At 48.4% G+C, this 19,386-nt stretch overlaps 1 protein-coding gene across 1 annotated transcript; it reads right to left on the reverse strand.

Annotated features, from left to right (window-relative positions):
- Window positions 1–11,469: 11,469 nt before the first annotated feature.
- On the reverse strand, window positions 11,470–19,260 carry STC1 (stanniocalcin 1). The gene is made up of 4 exons (XM_009635778.2): window positions 19,143–19,260; window positions 16,664–16,806; window positions 15,422–15,633; window positions 11,470–11,850 (listed from the first exon to the last, which is right to left on the reverse strand). Exons 1-4 carry the CDS (start codon window positions 19,258–19,260, stop codon window positions 11,580–11,582), a joined length of 744 nt encoding a protein of 247 aa, XP_009634073.1. The 3' UTR covers window positions 11,470–11,579.
- Between the last annotated feature and the right edge of the window lie 126 nt (window positions 19,261–19,386).

The following is a 19,386-nucleotide window of genomic DNA, read 5'->3' on the forward strand; positions in this document are numbered from 1 at the left end:
TCGGGAGCCATTTAGTTGGCTTCAACATGGCCTGGGGAACCGGCGCTGGCTGGAGGAAAGACTGAGATCTTGTGTTATTTCCCTTCGTGCCATTCAAATCGCCAGCAGACCTGGCAGTGGGACGCTGTCCAGTCTCACCAGTCTGTCCCAGTGCTGGTGGCTGTGCTGTGTGCATGGTCCCGCTGCGGAGCCGGGGGGGGTCAGCGTGGGGGAGACCCCGGGTACAACCCCGCTGCCCCTCCAGGGATGTATTTGCTCTGCTCGGTGCTGCTTTAGGCATCTCACTGGGTTCTCCTTGAAACCACCTCTGCCAATGACTTTTTTTTAAGAGGTGGTTGCTCTAAGCTGGCCCTGGGCGGCAGCCGGGGGGGGTCAGCACATCCCTTCCCTGCTCCCCAAACCTGCCACCACCCTCCCTTTGGGCTGAGGCAGGGATGGAGCCGTGTCTTCTTTACATTATTTAAAAGCCTCTTTAAAGAGCAGCTGCCTCCTATTAATACCGCTCGGGCTGATAATCTTTGCTCGGATCTATCTTTAGAGTGTTGCCAGCATAAATGGGAGCTGGAGGTGCAGCGCGGGGGGGTGACGTCAGGCTGCGCGCCAGCTCCGGGGGCGGCCGAACCAGCTGAAAACACATCGGAGCCTCCCGGGAGGAGGAGAGTGGGGAGGAAAGCAAATAATACCCCTGACTTTTTGGGTGGGTTGGAAGAAATCAGCCTTTTGGTTGCCTCTGGGCTCTGAAACGTGTCTTTTTGTGAGACTCCAGAGCATTTTTTTCGGGAGCGGTTGAACACGGCGGGGCTGCGCTCCCCGGCTGGGATGAGGATGTGGATGATGATGCCCTTCGCTGACTCGGCCGTGCAGCGGTCTAAGCCCAGCTTAGGGGAAAGTACGTAGATAAACCAGCTTTGGTTCTCTTGCTGCCCAGTACAACCCCAGTAGCGGTACTGGGCAACGCGCTGGGGCGGCAGGGACTGAACAAACCATGCGAGAGTTTGCAGAGCTGAAGCTCTGCTCCGAATGAGCCCCCGCTCCTCTCCGCCGCTGAATCCGGGCTGGAATCGAGATGATTCCCTGTTTTCAGGTGCTGTCCTTTGACGCAAGTGTGGCTTCAAAGGGGACCCTGAATTATCCTGCTCTCCGGCGTCAGCGCCGTGGGGGGAAGAGGGTGAGCGGGATCAAAACTCTTTGACTCGCTTTTGTTTCCTTTGCTTTCTTAATCACTTCCTGACAACCCCGGAGCTCCATGAGAAATCCTCCGGAGTGATGCTGTGCGAGGGCTGACGCAGCTTTCGCCCCGTTCCCAGCAGGAGAGGTTTCGGTAGGGATTGACACCGAGCTTCAGCTTTGCCCTTTGCCACGGCGCCTGAATCCCAAGCTTTTTGAGATGTCATCAATAATTGTCTTAAAATCAAATGGCATCTGAGCTGGGAGCCCCAAATGCCTCGCCAGAAGAGAGCATCGCCAGGTTTTCTTTCCTGTGATTGCTTAAACCAAATCCAGCTTTAGTTTGGCTCAGTTAGACTTAGCCCAGGGCTGAACGGGATTTTTTGGGAGCTCAAATCTCAGCCAGGCATTGGGATGTCTGCTGAAGGTGGCAGTAAGCTGGGACAGCCGGCTCGCGTCTTTTAAGGCACTTAGGGGCAATCGACGTGGCTAATCCTTCCCTCAGCGTGCGAGAAACTTCTTACCGCATTAAACCAACATTTACCACCTCGGTAAGGAACGGCTGCCCGCGTGACAAGCAGCCAGAGCCCATCGGACCTCTGAGTACACATATAATTTAGAAAACCCACTGTATTATTCATTCATATATATCGTGCCCATCAGCTGAATATCAGGGGATGCTGAAAAAACCAACACGCATCTTGCCAGAGCCCGGCCACGCAGATGTGTGCTGCTCCCCCTGGCCTTTCGGTCGGTGTCTGCTTAGAAAATTGCTGGAAAATCGGGTTATAGGGAAGATTTTGCTCTCTGTATGGCACACGATCAGCTTTTTCGAGCAGTTTGAATATCGGAGCGGAGGGTTATTTGCTGGTTTGATGGCAGATGAAACCCTTAGCTGGGTAGGAGATGGTAAAGCTGAGCCGGGCACCAACACAGGCAGGATTTCTACGAGAACTCCAATGACTTTTTTAGCTGTGCTTGGATATGAAATTTGGGAGGTGTCGCCGCCAGATGCTCCTGGCAACTCAGCTGCACGTAAATGGGCCGTGGGTGGTGGCTGTGGCTCGCTGTGATGGAGAAGGGCTGGGGTTCAGGGCTGGGGTTCGGGGCTGGGGTCGATCTGCTTTTGCAGCCACGCCGAATACCCGAGCGCTGAACCTGGGGCTTTGCCAAAGCGCCCCGAGTAGCCCCAAAAGGGAAAATCCCGGGTATTTGTGGAAAATTCCTCTGGATGCTGATCTTCCCCAGAGCATCGAGGGGCCCTGAGGCTTCGAGCAAAAGGTCCCTCAGAGTTTGCTCAGTGACTAACGATGGGGTGAGCGTCAGGCTCCGTGAACTCCAAATACGCCCCTTCGGAAGAATAAAGCCGCACAATGCTGGGAGCAGAGCAGAACGCCTTTCCACACCAGAGGAAAAACCAATATTGTCCTTCTGGTAATCTCATTTTTTCGGCCAGAACGTACCACTCCCCATCCTTAAGGGAAGTTTGCTCCCTGACCTGGGAATCCAGCTCCGGGGCTGGTGCATCTCCCGGGGGGCCCCATGGGTGGATCTGCCCGGAGCCCTTTCCTCTGATGCAGCGATAAAACATCTGCCCTCTGCAGCTCCATCAATCAGAGCTTTAACGGTGTCAGTGGGGCTGGGGTGTCCGTCCCGGCCGGCACCCGCGCGAGTGACGAGGAGGAAAATGCTCGTGCGTCGTTGGGACTTTCTTGACTCACCGCTGGCAGCTCCACCTAACCCGTCACGCACTGTTCCGCCAGCCGCCGGGGCTCCCGGCCTCCTCCTTCCTGAGGACAGTGCCTTCGCCCAAAGGAAGGAAAGATTTCCCTCGGGCAGGAAAGATTCGCCCGGCCGCACGGCAGCAGGGGAAGGTCGTCGGGGCAGGAGCGGAGCGGTGCTGCTGGAAACTTGTGCCTGGGAGCACTGGGGCGAGCAAACGTGACGGAGGAATGACAAACCCAAGAAAACATCTGTGCTCTCCTCTTCTTGTTCAGATCAATTTAATTTTTTTTTAATTTTCCTGCTCGTGGCTTCTCTGTTGAGTCCACCCTAGGGAAAAAAAAGGCACCTTTTTCAGATAATTAGCCACGAATGTGAACTCGAATCCCACAGACAGACCCCTCATTCCCATGAAAATCGTGGCTGTAGGAATAAAAGTGATTCTAAGCCACACATGCGAAGCAGTTAAGCAAACAACGGTGCAGAAAAAAGATCTTTTTTTTTTTTTTTTTTTTCTTTTTTTCCCGAAGTCCTGAAAAAACTTCTAGGATTAATTATCAGCAGAGTAATAAAAATAAATAGCTGGGCTCTTTCTGCTGGTTCGGACTGTCTGAATTCCCCAGTTGAGAGTGAAATTGTGTGCTGGGGTTTCGGCACAACTGGCTGGGAATGGCTGATGATTTTATGGAGCCCGGTTGATTACTCCAAGCCAAACAGCACATCCAGAGAAGAGCAGGGATTTGTTTTCGCAGCCCAAAACGCTCCAAGCCTGCAGATGAAAAATAACCCTGAAGGAAATTCAGAGGAACCAACTGGAATTTTCTCCCGGCTGGAGAATACAGGGAACACAGTTTCCATAAAATGATTTTTCTCTTTAAATAACCATTATGACTGGCTCAGGTTTTTTTTTTTGCGCCTGGACCCGCAGCATCCGTCCTGGCCGGAGGGGGAAGCGGGAAGGCGCAGGTAACAGGGATCAATCATCCTTTGGAGCCGCAATCTGGGCTATCCTGGCATTTCAGGCTGCTTAAAAATACAAACCAAAGTGGTGGGGAAAAATCCCCCAAACCCCCAAACCAACAGAAAAAAAAAATCCCATCTGTGTGAAAATAATTACAGCCTCCCCCCCCATGAGCTCACACAGATTTTACAAGTTTTTCCAGCTGTTGTCTGGAATAAAACTCCCTGGAATAAAACTCCCCTGTCTCTCGCAGGTATTTTCTGCCTCAGGTTCTCCAGCCGCTTGCGACGTGGAGCCCTCTCCATCGCTGAGATAAGGGAGGGGGGGGTTAAAGCAAAAATGATCTGCCTTTAATGCCGAACTTGGCCTTTCCGAGGAGGAACCCAGCCTTCAGAAGTACGAGCCCGTGCCTTGTCACCGAGGTGAGGGGGAGCTGCCTTCCTGGAAAAATGCTGATTTATTGACATAATTTTTGTGAGTGGCTTGTGCTGTTGAACCACGTTGTCCATCAGCTTCCCGTATGTGCGATGATCCCTCCCTCCAGTTGGGCCTTGGGAAGAGAGGGATTTCAAGAAGTGTCAACCCTCCCCCCAAAAAATCCATCAGCGTACTTTTTGGCCATTGCTTTACACTGAAATATATGATAATAACATATAATAATAATAATAAATGATAATAATATATATGTTAATATATGATAATATCTATGATAATAGTATCTATGATAATAGTATCTATGGTAATAGTATATATGGTAATAATATCTATGATAATAATATCTATGATAATAATATCTATGATAATAATATCTATGACACTCTCGATGGCATTTGTACAGCTCGGTGTCCTGCGAGTGTGGGTGCCCCGGTTTATAACACGGTGACGTCCGCATCCGTTTGCATCCCGTCTGCCTTTTCCTTTTGCATCTCGCCCCTGGAACCTTGCGCGATGGGAACGACCACGGAGTCGTCGATTTGTTTGCACTTTGATTATATTTTTAGCATCCTACTCAACTTTTTTTTTTTTTTTTTTTTTTTAACTTCTTTCATATTCCCGGTCGTGCTGGCTGAATCACGATGGCAAAGACAATGTCCTTTATTATATTGTGGAAGGGTTTTTTTTGGGCTTTTTATTTTTCTAAGTTCACGGGAGGCAGGAAGCGGAGCCCGTTCCCAAATTTCGCTCCCAGTCATTCTGTCCAGTGTCCCTGGAAAGTACCAAAGATCCCACTCCTCCTCGCCTGCGCTCCCTCCTTCTCTTTCCCCCCCTTGCTCAGAACAGCAAAGCAAGCAGGAAGGGTGAGGACCAGGAAAATCTGAAATGATTTTCCCCTTGTTTTGTAATGAAACTTTAAAAAAAAAAAAAAAAGGACAAGACAAGACCATCAGTCAATCATGTACTTTGGGCCTTGGCCAAATCGAATTAACTCCTGGTCTGTTTGTTCCATTTGAAGATGATAACCAGGTCGTTAATGCGCCCCGAGCTCGCCGTCGCCATCGAGACGAGATTTCCTTTGCTGCCCAGCCTTTCCACCCTGGTGGCTCCTTTGCTTAGACCCCACTGCTGCCATTTTTTTTTGGACATCAACCCCCTGGTTACTAGCACTGGGGCTAAACATGGCTTTTTGGTTTTCCCTAATGCTTGAGAAGTTGTTGCACTTCAGCAATAGTGTCATGGTTGGGGATGCTGGGTAAAAATTTCCCATGAAATTTCCAATAATAATAATTATAATAATACTCATCATCATCATCATCATCATCATCATCATCATCATCATCATCATCCTTCCATACAGCCTGATTAACACCTTTGCTCTCTTCCAAGCGCGTCACTTGGCTCATGCCGGGTAAATGACCTGTTGACATTTTTACCTATAGGATACACAATCCCCACCATGAGGTTGGCCTTGAATTTGGGAAGAGAACGGCCAACTTGGGCTATAATGCTGCAATTTTCAGTTTTTCTTGCTTTGGTCCATGCCGGAGAGTCCTCGTGTCATTTAGTCCTTTCCTTTTGGGGTTGGGTTTTAGCGCTTGGAGAGGTTAAGGGGAGAAAGCAAAAAAAACCCCCAGAATTAAGAAAGTTTCAGACCGAATTTGTTGTGTGGAATTATTCCAGCACTGTCCAGATTTCTAAGGGGTGAGGTGCTTTGGGCCGGCAAAAGCCTCAAATTCGCAAAGAACAATTTCATTTTGGGGCTGTGGTTTGCTGACGAGGAAGCCGTGCCGGCTGAGATTTATGAAGCTTTCCTCTGAAGAGCCCATTGTATTGACAGTAAGTGTTTTACAGTGGATATTAATTGCAAAAATGGCTGTGAAAGCCGGCTTTTGGAAGCGCGGCAGCTGTACTACTTCCAAGGCACTCTTTTTGCATGAGCAGAACTGTTAACCGGCTTGGTTTCGCTCGTTATTCATAAATTTTCATAAATTTGTTGTTTATGCCTAAATTTTTCTTGTCATTTCTAATTGAATGCTGGTCCCTTTGCTGCTTTGGCTTCTGGAAAGCGGGGCGGGGTGATTTTGCAGGCAGTGATTTACCGGTAGGTGAGCGGGTGCACGTGCTCAGCAAGTGCTTTGGGGCTGGAATAGCAAACAGCAAAGGGTGCCATCCACCCCTAAGAATTTAACTTTTCCATTTGGGGAAAGGATTTTTGGAGGAACCTCACCAAGTTGCCGGTACGGCCGAGCGCTCGGCTGAGGAATGCGATTGCCCTTTCTGCTGTTTTCTGAGCTATTCCCTCAACCCCTGCTGGAACCGTGACGCTCACCCGGAGCTGGGAATAGGGAGCATTCCCAAAGTGGTACCAAGGTAAGGGGGGGGGCGGTGGCCTGCCAGCACCTATTAATTAATCGCAGTGAACGGAGCTCAAGGACGGGATGATCTCCTCGGCACCTCGGCCCCGGCTCACAGCAAAGTTAAACGAGCATCGCTCTGGCTCATCAGCCCCCAGCACTGGCAACTGCAGCGGCTTGTTTGATGGCACAGGATGATAAATGCTGATTTTTGGTAAGTTACTGCACCTTACTGTGCCCTCTGCTTGTGCCTAAAAAGGGCTTTGAGCAAAGGCACAGCTTTAATGGCCCCTTTTGGAAGGAATTTCGACATCGCTGGGCAAAACAAGAAGGAAGGAGACTTTTTTTTTTTTTTTTAACCCAAGCCTATTGCTAATATTTAATCTTTGGTTCTCTTGGCCAAGTCTTACACTAAATGATGGGGGAAATAGTTTTTTTTCAATTTTGCAGTAGCTTTTGGAGAGCTAAGTCTGAACCGTTGGGCCAGTCTCCCGCTGATGAGTATTAAACGTGGTTTTTTTTTTGATCTTCCACTGGAAATCAGAGATTTCCTGAATGAAGTGCAAATGCACATTTACATGTACATCAAAGCCAAAATCAAGGTATTTTCTTTTTCCTGCAGTGCTGTTATGGATGCATTCATTAAAAAAACAGTCCTGCCTTGGTTTTGTTACCAGGCTAAATAAGACTCAGCTCACAAGGTCAGAGAGAACCACGGCAGGAGCTTTATTAGTGCTGGGATTTACAGCCGCTCTCGGACATTGCGGGGCCCAGGATCGGAGGAGAGCAACAAGGATGATGTGGGGACTGGAGCATCTCCCTTAGGAGGAAAGGCTGAGGGAGCTGGGCTTGTTCAGCCTGGAGAGTTAAGCCAGACTCTTCCCAGTGGTGCCCAGCGCCAGGACAAGGGGCCATGGGCACAAACTGAAGCAGAAGAGGTTCCAGTTGAACGTGAGGAAGAACTTGTTGACTTTGAGGGTGCCCGAGCCCTGTCCCAGGCTGCCCAGGGGGGCTGTGGAGTCTCCTTCTCTGGAGATCTTCAACCCCCGCCTGGACGCTGTCCTGTGCCCCCTGCTCTGGGTGACCCTGCTTGGGCAGGGGGGGGGGACTGGGTGAGCTCCCAAGGGCCCTTCCAACCCCTGCCATGCTGGGATCTGTGAAATGCATTCAGAGGATTATTCTAGCGATAGCCAGCCGAAAGGCTACTTCAGGACTCATCTACTCTGCACTCACCGCCCTTTTCTTCCTATTTTTCGCCAGCCCCGTGGCTGCGCAGCACCAAGAGGTGACGACGGTGTGGGATGAACCTCTGGCCTCGCACAACCTGCACCACAGGACCCAAACCCGGGCCCTTCAGCCGCCAAAGCTACGATGCTCAGCTGAAGGCGAGGGCAACAACGGGCTTCTCAGGTAGCACCATGGCCACCGTGAGGTTTAATGAAAGAGGCAGACACCACAAACCCTTAAATTTGACAATTTTATTTCATTGCAGAAGAAAAATCCAACATAGGCCTCATTATGTTATGCATCTTTAATTATAAAAATAAGCAAAGAAAATAACTTGCATCTTTCTCATTACTATGATATGTTTCAAATAACCTTTATATGAACACACTGAGCTTTAAAAATGTAATTTAAACAATAAATAATGACATATACCAGATATGCTCACTGTTTATTCCAGTACTCAGCAAAAAACCAAAAAACCCAAACTCTCTCCCCCTTCTAAGTATCTTTAAATTATAAATACATAAAGCAAATTTATAATGGCACAAAACATCTAAAGTGCAAACAAATCACAATGAGAATCATGCAAACATTTCTAGATAAGCCCCTCCCCGCCCCCAAGAGAAATCACTTTGCAATGAATGCAAGATTAAAAAAATAAAGCATTAGAGATTAAATAAAACGTGAAATAGCTGGACTTAATATTGAGAATCATTCCCCAGCCCCAGGGGATCTCTCTCACCTAATTCAAACCATCTAAAAATCAGGCAACCTCCCCGGTCGATGGGAAGCGCCGCCCATCTCCGTGTCCCCCTCCGCTGATCGGAGAGAGCTTTAACGACCAGCTTAGGCTAGATGGCCAAAGTTAGGCAAGGTGAACCCCAGGCCGTTCGGTTTTATGGATGTGTGCTTGCGGCTTCCTTACTACTTCAGCATAGGGAAAAAAAAACACCCCCAAAAAAGTGACGGATTAAAGCAGCTCAAAACCCTCGCGATGTAGCCGAGGCTCTCTCCGACACCAGGCGTCCGGCGCGCCCCCAGCGGCAGCGCCAGGGCGGAGGAGAGGCAGAGCTTTGGTTTGCACAGGTGATGCTTACCTGTGATACCAGAGCAAATCAAATCGGGAGGGATTTTTTTTTTTCTAGTCGTCTTCCCACCCGTACTAAGGGGACAACAAGTTTAAATTCCTACTGGAAAAAGGAAATTAATTATGAGTACCCAAAAAAAGATAGATAGGGTTCGGGGTAATCTGACCCTCCTCCCCAGTCCCGAATCGCCTTCATAAACCTTCTTTGGGTTTTCACAGAAATGGGTGCACAAAGCAACAGAGAAGCCACTTGCCATGAAGAGCATCTCCGTGGAAAATCGTGGCTGCCAGATGTCCTCAGTGAGCTCTGCCCCTGCGAGCCCACGGGGGCCTTGGGTACCCAAACTGGGAGCAGCCACCCAGGCGGCTGGTTTGGACACGGCCTCGAGCCACGTAAAGACCTTTTCGTCACCATTTCCCAATATGGACTTGATGCCCAAGCCCCAGCTGACTTCCCCAGTGGGTAATCCCCGTCTCCCAGGGGTGCAGCGGGAGGTGTAACGGTGTAGGGCAGAAAGTCTGCACAGCTCTGGGATCAGTTCCTAAGCGTTAAGTCAAACTTCTAGGGTAAGGATATTCAAGGGGCCTTTGGTTTTCACCTTGCGAAACTTCTTTGTGTTGGACACTGTATACCTGACTGTGATTTAAGAACGAGCAATATTGCATCTTGCTTGCCCTGGACGGCACGATTCAGAGTATTAAAAAAAAAAACAAAAACAAAACAAAAAACAACAACTCTTTACCGTCAGCAACATTTTTTGCTGCTTACAATTTTATGACAGCACTTTTGGGCTACATTTAATGAAGACAGCAATATCAGAAATGCTGCCACTGCATCTGGTTTCAATATATTAGCAGCAAGTTATTGTTTAAAGGCTTTGTGGTTTAAAACAACAACAACAAAAAAGTTATATTGCTTTAGATTTTGAAAAGAAAAATAGATCCCTCCTTTATTAGCTCTCTAACGAGTTGAGCAAGAGTCATCCACTCTGCGGACGGACTCTAACGGGATAGATTTGGAGCGTGGAACTGGCCTTGTTGATCGCATGCCACGATGTGGCTTTTTTTGGCTCGCCGCAGCCCGGCCAGGCTACTGTGCAGAGCGCGGCGTTTGGGGGAGGCCCCCAGCTACCGCTGCGGGCCCGGCTGCTCCGCTCCTGTGCCGAGGCTGGGAGAGGTGGATGGGAGGAAAGGCAGATCCCAGAGCATGACTGCACGTGTCCTCTGAGAGGCAGGCACATTGCTTTACTTCTAAAGCTCGAGAGAATGTAAGGATTTTTCCCTGCCTTTCCCCAGAAATCGGTTTTCTGAAGGGGGTTGCACCCTGCGGCAGCTATGAGATCTCAAAGCGGCTTTCCACCAGCCATCCGAGAATTCCACCAACAGCTCTCCAGCAGCACCCGTGCCTTGGGCAGAACTGCGTCCTGCGGCAGCTCGGTGGAGCTAGGACTGGCCAGTCTGAACTCTGCTTTTTTATTTCCCCCCCCCCTTCATTTTAACTGTAAGAGAGGCTTGTTTCTGGCCCTGTAATTTCCGTCCTAAATATTTTCTCTCTTTCATTCTAAAAAGGCCACAGAGTAGAATGTGAACTCTTGAATATGACAGAGATACTGTTTCCAGGAAAAAAAAGAAATAGCTAACTTACAAAACTAAGTTTATGCAATAAAGTTATTATATTCTGCTCCTTTTAAGCAGACTCTCGTGGAATTTATGTACAGTACATGACAGATTTTAAAACTATTTATACCACAGTTAGAGCAAGACCTTTAATACTCTAGTCTTAAGACAGGGTTTGTTTTTGTTAGATTTCTTTTAAAGCTTTAGACAGTTAAATACAGTACATAGATGTTAGCTTTTAAATACAATGCAAGATTATGCAACCTTCTGACTAGCTTCAACCATAGACTGGCACCTCTTTTCATCATTTCCGTAGTACAAAATGTTCCTTTCCTGACTTGGTGTGTGTCGGGGGGGGTGTGTGTTACTTTTAACTCATTTTGCACTGTGGTGCCAGGTCACAGTAACTAGAATCATCCACAGCTAGCGAGTTTGGTAAATCATGGGGTTAACGGAGCTGTAGTGGAAGGATTAGGACTGTATGACACTAGGAGACCAGGAATATGACATTCATATTCGTCCATGGCCAGCACAGATTCATAACACGAATTCCATTGACATCTTTAGGATGTGCAATAGTTATTAGTGCATCTATCGTCGCCTACCAGCTTACTACAGGAGAGAATAAGCTATCCTCCTTGGTGCCAAATCTTCAGACTTCAATGGTGTTAGTGCTACAGTACATTTAGAGTTTGGTGTCTGAAGGCCTGACTACTGTACGGTTATAATTAAGACTAAGATTGATCGGGGTCTCTTTTTGTGGGCAAGAAAAGAGATGGAGACATTTTGACGGCGGGAAAGCTGAGACACTGAACACAGATCCATGCAAAAGTTTTGTTCGAGAGGAATAGAAAATATGAATGACTAAATCTAAAACCAGTTCCTAGTTGTTATTAAAACTAGCTACAGTACACTTGGTCTGGGTGCATTACTCTTCTAGAAGAGAGACGTCAGCTTTGGTAGTGCTTAGCATCCCTTACACACCCAATGTCGCTCCCCCGGGGCGTTACGCGCTTTCGGCGGAGCTGCGTTTTGCGTGGGCTGGGACGGACCCCTCACCTCGGAGGTTCCTGAAGTAGAGTTTTAGCTTCTGCGGCTCGGTGATACGTCTCCTGGTGAAGTCGGCACGCGGGTGGCCTTGGGCGCAGTGGTCTGTCTGCAGCAGGTGGAAGAGGCTTGCCATGTTGGGCCCGATCTTCTCCATCAAGCTGTCCTTGATGGTGCTGACAGTCTCTTCATCGCACTCCAATAAGCTTCTCACCAGCTTGTTGTAATACCTGCGCGAGAGTTACCATCCGTTACCACCTGAGGCATCTCCCAGCAAGACCAAAGAAACAAGGTAAGAGCTGATCTCAAGCCAGGAGACCAGTCCAAGGGATAAAACTACAAGAATCAGAATTTTTAAGTCATTCAGGCTGTGTTTGAAATTGCTTTTCCACACCACACAACGTACATATCCTCACTACATCTAACGAATGCCCTGGCACTGGCGATGCTGTGCCCATGACGTGCAGAAGGCCCACAACCCGTGAAACTTCTGGTTTAGTCATCCTGAGTGAGGAGCTGCTCCAGCTCTGAAAGATAAGGCTGTAAGCACAAGATTTTGGTGTTACCCTGTGGAGCATGAAGCAGGTGAGAGCGAGGAGCTAAGACAATCTAGTAATCAGCTTAAGTCCGCTAAAGAACCTGAGTTTCTAGAGGTTTAGGAAGAAAAATAATTGCATCTTTCTAATAAACAGATACTGCCCATCACCAGGCATGGTAACAGGCTAAAGAGACCTCTGGTCGGAGCCAGTACGACCCTTCCCACGAAGGCATCCATCCCTGTGGCACCATCCCCTTTCGTCCCTCTCCCTTCCCCTCCATGCACAGCCTTTAGCAAGGGACCAGAAGAGGGAGAAGCAAGCTCAGTCCAGGTCAGAGCCTGACAGATGCGTGTATTCCTTGGGGACAGATCTTTAGGACATGCAACCAGTTGTCACTTCCAAGAAGCTGAGCATGCATTAAATCACAAGTGAGGACCATACGCTTTGCCCTGTTGCCTGCCTGCCTCCTCCACAGCCTGCTGCTGCATTTTTGCCTTCCAGCAGCCTCGAGCACACGTTCCTTGCTCGAGGAGGGAGCCAGGAAATTGTGCTGATCTGTTTCCCCAGCGCTGCTTGAGCTGAGCGGAGAACAGCGCTCAAAGAAAGGGTCCTCTCTGCGGGGCTAAGGCCGAATCAGCGCAGCCCTGCCCGCACGGCTGGCTCGGGCAGGGAGAGCAAAGCTGGCAAGTGGGAGCTGGCTGTGCAAGAGAGCATCTTCCTAGGGAGAGAAAGTTGGGAAAAGAGGAGCAGTCCCCTATTTGCTGGGCTACTTCTGCCTGAAAGGACATCGGGGAACTTATTTTAAGCCTTTAAGGTCACCGTGACATTTTTCCACAGGAGCAGAGAAGAGAATAAGCTGCAGGTGGAGGAGGGGAAGGAAGAGGGAAATGAGAGTTCACATTTAAACTCCTTTCCTAACTCTCAGCTCTGGCCTTTAGAGCAGCCGGTGGAGGTCAGGTGAGGTTAAAGTTTCTGCTGCACTTGAAGTACAAAAGGCTTTGGTATGGGGGAGCACGGTGCAAGCAAAGCTCAGCAGCGCTGATATTAAGGTCTGAAGCGTGCAGGGTAGTTGATGATGAATACATCTGTGCGAGCCACCCATCCAGCTTAAATAGGTCCTGGTCTAACAGGACAGGAGGAACAGATCCCATCCACCTTCCTCTGCTGCGCTGCCTACACCTCCTTCCTACAGACACAGCTTGGTGGTTTCCATGGCTGGAGCTGCAACCGAACGGCTCGCTGGTGCCTTTCAGCAGCTAGACTGTGAGCAAAGGCAACCCGGCTTTCCTCTCCTCCTGCTCCTGCCATGAGATTAAATCACAGGAAGATGCTATGACCTTTAACTACTTCCTCTCGGCGTCCCAGGCCAAGTGGCACATTCTTATTCTGTGGCTATGTTGGGACAGGGGCTGGGAAAGCAGGATGCTTTAGGAGACCTCAATGTAAACTATTAGCTGGGAAATCCTGCTGCTTTTGTTACTCAACATGTCATAATATCCTTTGGCTTCGGCAAGGGCTGGCGGCTGTGGGGGAGGAGTTCCCTCCGCTTCGGGAGACTGCGGCTCCGGTTCAGGCTCAGTCCTGCGGAGAGGAACATCCCCAACACGTATAACGCCACTGCTGCTAGCACCGCATCCTCCCTCGCTCCAGCATCCACACGTCCCCCCTTCGCCCCAACGCCCCTACGGCCCCGCTGGGGGCTGCTTAGCTCTACAATCCGTCCTATTAACCTGAACTGCTCTTCCAGCCTGTATAGAATCATAGAATCATAGAATCATAAAGCCCTGCCTGCTCCTCGTCCCAGCCCTTGGAGGAACGTTCACGCAAACCTCTTCCAAATTGGCTTGGGGGAAGAGGGGAAAGGCACACAAGTATGATTTCTGCCTTCCCAGAAGTTTCGTTTTCTGGATACAATAGCTACAAAAGAGTTTTCTATAATAAATGTATGCTGGTCAGAGATGCAACATCTATATGCCACTTGCATACCTGTCCTAGGATAGGTCTGGAAGTTTAAGATGCTTCTAGATCAAGTCAAACAGCCACCCCGGAGGAGCTGTAGCACTCGCTGCAGCCAGCCAACATCACAGAATCACAGAATCGTAAGGGTTGGAAGGGACCTCAGGAGATCATCTAGTCCAACCCCCCTGCTAAAGCAGGCTCACCTAGAGCATGCTACACAGGACTTCATCCAGGCGGGCTTTGAATATCTCCAGAGAAGGAGACTCCACAACCCCCCTGGGCAGCCTGTTCCAGTGCTCTGCCACCCTCAGAGTGAAGAAGTTCTTCCTCATATTCAACTGAAACCTCTTTTGTCTCAGTTTGCATCCATTGCCCCTAGTCCTGTCGCTAACATGTTAAATTGCAGCTTGGTCTGTTTGCCCTCAAATTTCTAACGCATATTTACTCAAACTGTTCGAAAAGATCCCTTTTATCCCAATCACAAGACTCGGCACTGCTTGTTCCAGGATTTAGAGGAAGAAATCCCTGCCCTTGCAGCGTGACTGCGCAGGCTGCAGCGGCTCCCTGAAGCCTCTCTCTGTCCCTTGTCCTTGGAGGATGGGGACAGGGCAGTTCTCTGCTCAGCTAAAGGCGCCAGGGAGCAGCGTGACGTGCCCGTTTCTGCAGGCAGCTTTTGCTATCAAGAAGGAACAGGGGTGAAGACAACCCTAAAAGAGACCATTAAGAACGCCAGACTATCCCTAGACATACGAACCACTGGATCACCCTCGAATGAGGTTATAGAGGAGCCGCTCCGCTGGTTCCCTTTGAGCTTTCCTAATTCTTCGTATCGCCACGGTAAATCAGAGGGCAAGGCCTCGTTTGCTAGGTGTGTACAAACCCCGAAAGAGGGGATGGGTGCAGTCTGAAGAAGTGACTGAAGGTCGAGAAGCTCCCAAGGGCTCGCTATGCCAGAGATGCTATATTAATCAAACTGGTCTGGTCTTTAGAAGCTCTGTTTGCCATTACGCTGCATTCGTACTAAAAGAACTAACATTTAAACAAACTCCAGGCTTTGAAGTAATGTATGTCTAGTTAATTTTATGATTCTCCCCTGGAGATGTTTATAAGTGTATTTACCAAGAAGAGAATCAGAAGAATGCTGGTAAAACTTAACAAGGATTTGAGGAGGCAGAGAACATTGCTGAGGCTAGGCTATATTAGGACTTGCAAGAAGTCAGTCAGCTTGGTTCCTCTCATTTCTTTCTCCGAGCTGCACATTTTTTGCATGTGATGCATCTCAGCTGAGGAAAGCTCCACGTACCGGTTCGAGAACTGATTTGGAAGCTGGACGACCTCCGTGATGGCTTCGGGATTCCGTTTCGCAATACCGCACATGTCCAGTTTGCTGTAGCACTCCTCTTGCACTTCGGAGATCATTCTTTGGAAAGTGGAGCACCTCCGGATGGCAAGGAACACCTTGGACGTAACCCCATTTGCAATGCATTTCAAGCTTTCTTTCACAAAAGCTTTTCCCTGGAAACAGAAGAAAAACCTTAAACTGCAACAGATTTCATAGAAAGGGATGTAGTAACAACTACTCTGCTGTGGCTGGCTGCTATTAATTACCCTTGCTGCAATTACGGACCTGCTGGAGGTCCCTCACCAAGCACGGCAGGGAACTGGACCCTAAGTGCTCCCAATTATTGCGTAGTTATATTCCCAGGAGTTTAAGTTGGGATGCACACAGTCCACGGTGAACAGGGAGCTCCTGTTCCCAAAAGATTTAGGCAATGGAAGCGTTTATGTGAGCAGACCTAGAAGTGCCAGCACCAGAGATGGGCCAATTCTGCCCTCCGGGAAGGGGGCCCGACCGCTCGCTGCATACCAGCGATTTGACGCATCTGGTTCACCAGACCTCAAGATACTTTGAGAGCTTTTAAGTTTGTCCTTGGGAGCGAGAGCACAGCGAACAAGGGGGTGTGCACATTTTGGGAAGAAAGTATGAAGGAAAAGGGCCCTTGGCAGAGCCACAGTCCTCTAGTATTATCCTATTTATTCTGCTGCGAGCAACTGCAGCTCCGGAGAGGCTGATCTGGTCGTACATTCCCAGGCCCAAAGACTTCCAATTCAAATCCCAGCCCTGTGCCAGGTCACACAGTCAGAAGACTTACTTTGTTAGAAGAACGTTTATATTTCCTCCTGAAGAGGAAACTTAGCTCTCCGCCCCACAAAACGCTCCTTGCCAAGTCCTCGCACATAGCATACAGTATGTGGAAAATGTACGGTAGAAAATAGCCCTGAAGGATGCATTTGTAGCCAAAACCCAAAATCATCGTTCAGAGGAGTAGCTAAGCGGTAGGAAGGGCGGCAAGAAAGGAAGGGTTAAACCTGCACAGGCCCCATCTCCACGAGGACAGCGAAATTAAGGCATCCACTCAGCAAAGCATTTAAGCACGTGCTTTAGCGGCGCAGGACTTGTAAAAGCGCTTCCTTGAATTGGGGCATGACAAGGGAGCTCTAACGGCGAGGCATTATTCTTGTTCCCTTTCTACTCATACTGTACCTGAGTGTCAAATTTAGCAGCGCTGTATAGGAAGGACTTGCAGATGTCGTACATGCCATCCGTGTCACACGTGGAGTTCTCCAGGCAGGCGAAGGCCCCGCAGCCCACCTGGAGGGCACTGTTCAGGCAGCGAACCACCTCGGCTGGAGAGAGAGGCACAGGCACAACATTACCTACACACCGTTCCCCGCTGCCCGACACCGTGAAGCCCTTCACCAACGCAACGTCAAGTCACGCTCAACTCCAGCCAAGCAGCAGCCTTATTGCTTTTCGGGGAGAGGTAACGAAGAGAGGCCAAAGGCGCTGCCAAAGGGAGTTATTAACTGAAGTCATGCAACAGATCACCAGCAAATCAAGCAACCTGCAACTACCGAAGCCTTCAATCAGTCACATACGGATTAAAAGAGAGGCAATATCTGATAATCTTTGGCTAGATGGAGGCGTGCGGGTTCACCCCAACCTAATCCTGATTGCATGCATTTACAGCTCTATTCAGAGTTCCTCTAACGAGGGCAGAAGCAATGAGGATGGGCCCATGAAGAGCACTGGGTGGTGAGGTCTTCTCCATGATCTTAGACCGAAGGGAGGTGAGAGCAGCTTGGCAGCACCTGGCTCACAACCCTCATTTGACAACGAGACTGAAGCGATGGCGATTGCCCATGAGCTGCCGTGAAATTTGCAGTTAGCGTGAGGAAGCGCCGGGTTTTGCTAGCTTCGGAGGTATCTGTGCTTTCCTAAAACGCGTAAAATACCTCGAAATAAGATCTCGGTTTGCGTGCCAATTATCGGTACTACAAAGGGCTCCAACGAGCAGCTTGGTGCTAAAGCCTAACCTGGTACCCAGCAGTTTGCAAGCAGAGCCAAGAAAGGTCATATTGCTGAAGATTTGCAAAGGGAAGGGACATTTGGGCAGAGAAAGTTAAGGTAACGGAGCTGACCATGCCTAATTAAAATCGTCGCGGCAGTAGTTAGTCTGAACAGGAGGCTATCCATGTCATCCTGTCTTTTTTAGTGCAGATACCATGCATTTTAACAATGAATCAGCAGTATTGCCACATGATTGCCCTGAAATTAGTAGGGATTAACCTTTTTTGGTAAGCTGAACATCTGTCCCCTTATGTGTCTGTGCAAGGCATATTCATTACTTTTGCAGATCATGTTACAAGACATTCTTTAGGAAGAAATGCAAACCCGGTGTCTCCCATCAAGATCCTAGGTGTGGGAAAAGTGAGGGTTTGCATTTAGTGGAAGAGAACACATCGTATTAAGAGCTAAGTTCTAGCCTGAAGACGTAGCCACATAACTAGGATTTTTACAGAAAAAGAGGAGGAAGAAATATTTCAAAAAAAAAAAAAAATCACCCCATTAACCCCTCCTTATTCCCCGCTCTTGCTTACGTGCCTGAAGGGAGAAATATTTGGTAAGATCATCCTCTCCCCAGTTCATAACCTCACCATCGCAAAAGTCATCCCCATAATTATGTTTCCACAGGTTCAAATTATAACTTTGCTTTCAGCAGACTTAGTATGCATTAAGCTTTTATTGTTTTAGGCACGGTGCAATAGTGAGACCCTATGTTTCTATAGCAACCAAATACAAAAGGAAATTGAGCAAACACCCTAGTATAATGCTGCAGAGCCTTGCAGATCTAAAATAAGACATCTGTTAATGAGCTCCAAATTAGAGACCTAATATCTTTTCAGTATACGAGAAGACAGATTTTTAATTTCCATTGTTCAAGACAATGTGTCCAACTTATCTAAGCATCCATAGCGCGCAAAGTAGAGACATCCAGAGCTGACTTGCCAGCAATTTTTTTATCCATTGTACAAGCAAGTTTGCTAAATGTCACAATCGTATTTTTTATGGCACCGTCGAACTGATAGCAATCAGTTTTCGAAAAGAAACGCTAGCAGTGGCCAGTTTCTAGGTTACTGCATTCTTCAAAGTCGCATATCTCTCTCCCCCTCTTTGAATAGGCAGATGTTTGGCAGAACAATGCTTCAGTCAAATTTCCACGGATTTTATCAACTTCCTAAAAAGCAAGGAATTTAACACCAAAGTATGACTGCAATTGGAGAAGAGAGAAAGATACATGCAGAGGGGGGGGGGGTGGGGAAGTACATGGAACTCATTTAGTAGATGGGGGAGGAGGAGAGAGAATGGATTGCATCCTGCAAGCAGATCACACACCGGTTCCCTGACCCAGCTTCTGAACGGAGAAGATTTCTTCTCCGGCTACGCACCAATATCCTCCTGAATCAGACCCTTAAATTAATATTTGTTCCTACCAGCCATTAAGTTTATAATCCAAAAAAAAAAAGAAAAAGAAAAAAAAAAAAAAAAAAAAAAAAAAGAAAAAAAAAAAGAGGAAAAAAAAAAAAAGAAAAAAGAAAAAGAAAACCACCAGCAGTAGAGATATCTGAAACAGTTTAACACATCAGGGTCCAGGCTCAAAGCCCTCCTTGCTGGGTGTTACCTGAGTTCTGGGCTGCAACCCTGGGTTTCCTGGGGCTCACAGAGTCATTCTGTTCAGCTTCATAGGATGCAGATGCACTGATCACCAGCAGCAGGAGAAAACCAGACTTTAGGAGCATTCTCTGACAAGTTTCCGCTAAGTGTGGTTTTTTTTGGGTGGGTTTTTTTTTTTTTTTGGTTTTTTTTTTTTTTTATCGCTTAGACGTCCTTTCTTGAGGCTGCAGCGTCTGCCTGCATCGTCGGCC

The sequence above is a fragment of the Egretta garzetta genome, unplaced genomic scaffold, assembly GCF_000687185.1.
Source record: "Egretta garzetta isolate BGI_Z169 unplaced genomic scaffold, ASM68718v1 scaffold233, whole genome shotgun sequence".
Lineage (NCBI taxonomy): Eukaryota > Metazoa > Chordata > Aves > Pelecaniformes > Ardeidae > Egretta > Egretta garzetta.

What these genes read in the sequence shown, in the direction of transcription:
- STC1 (XM_009635778.2), bottom strand. Translation starts at nt 19,260, where the DNA reads ATGCTCCTAAAGTCTGGTTTTCTCCTGCTGCTGGTGATCAGTGCATCT. An exon ending in CTGCTAAATTTGACACTCAG is followed by an intron (nt 15,634 to 16,663) that starts GTACAGTATGAG and finishes TTCTGTTTCCAG; the next exon opens with GGAAAAGCTTTTGTGAAAGA. An exon ending in CCAAATCAGTTCTCGAACCG is followed by an intron (nt 11,851 to 15,421) that starts GTACGTGGAGCT and finishes ACTCTCGCGCAG; the next exon opens with GTATTACAACAAGCTGGTGA.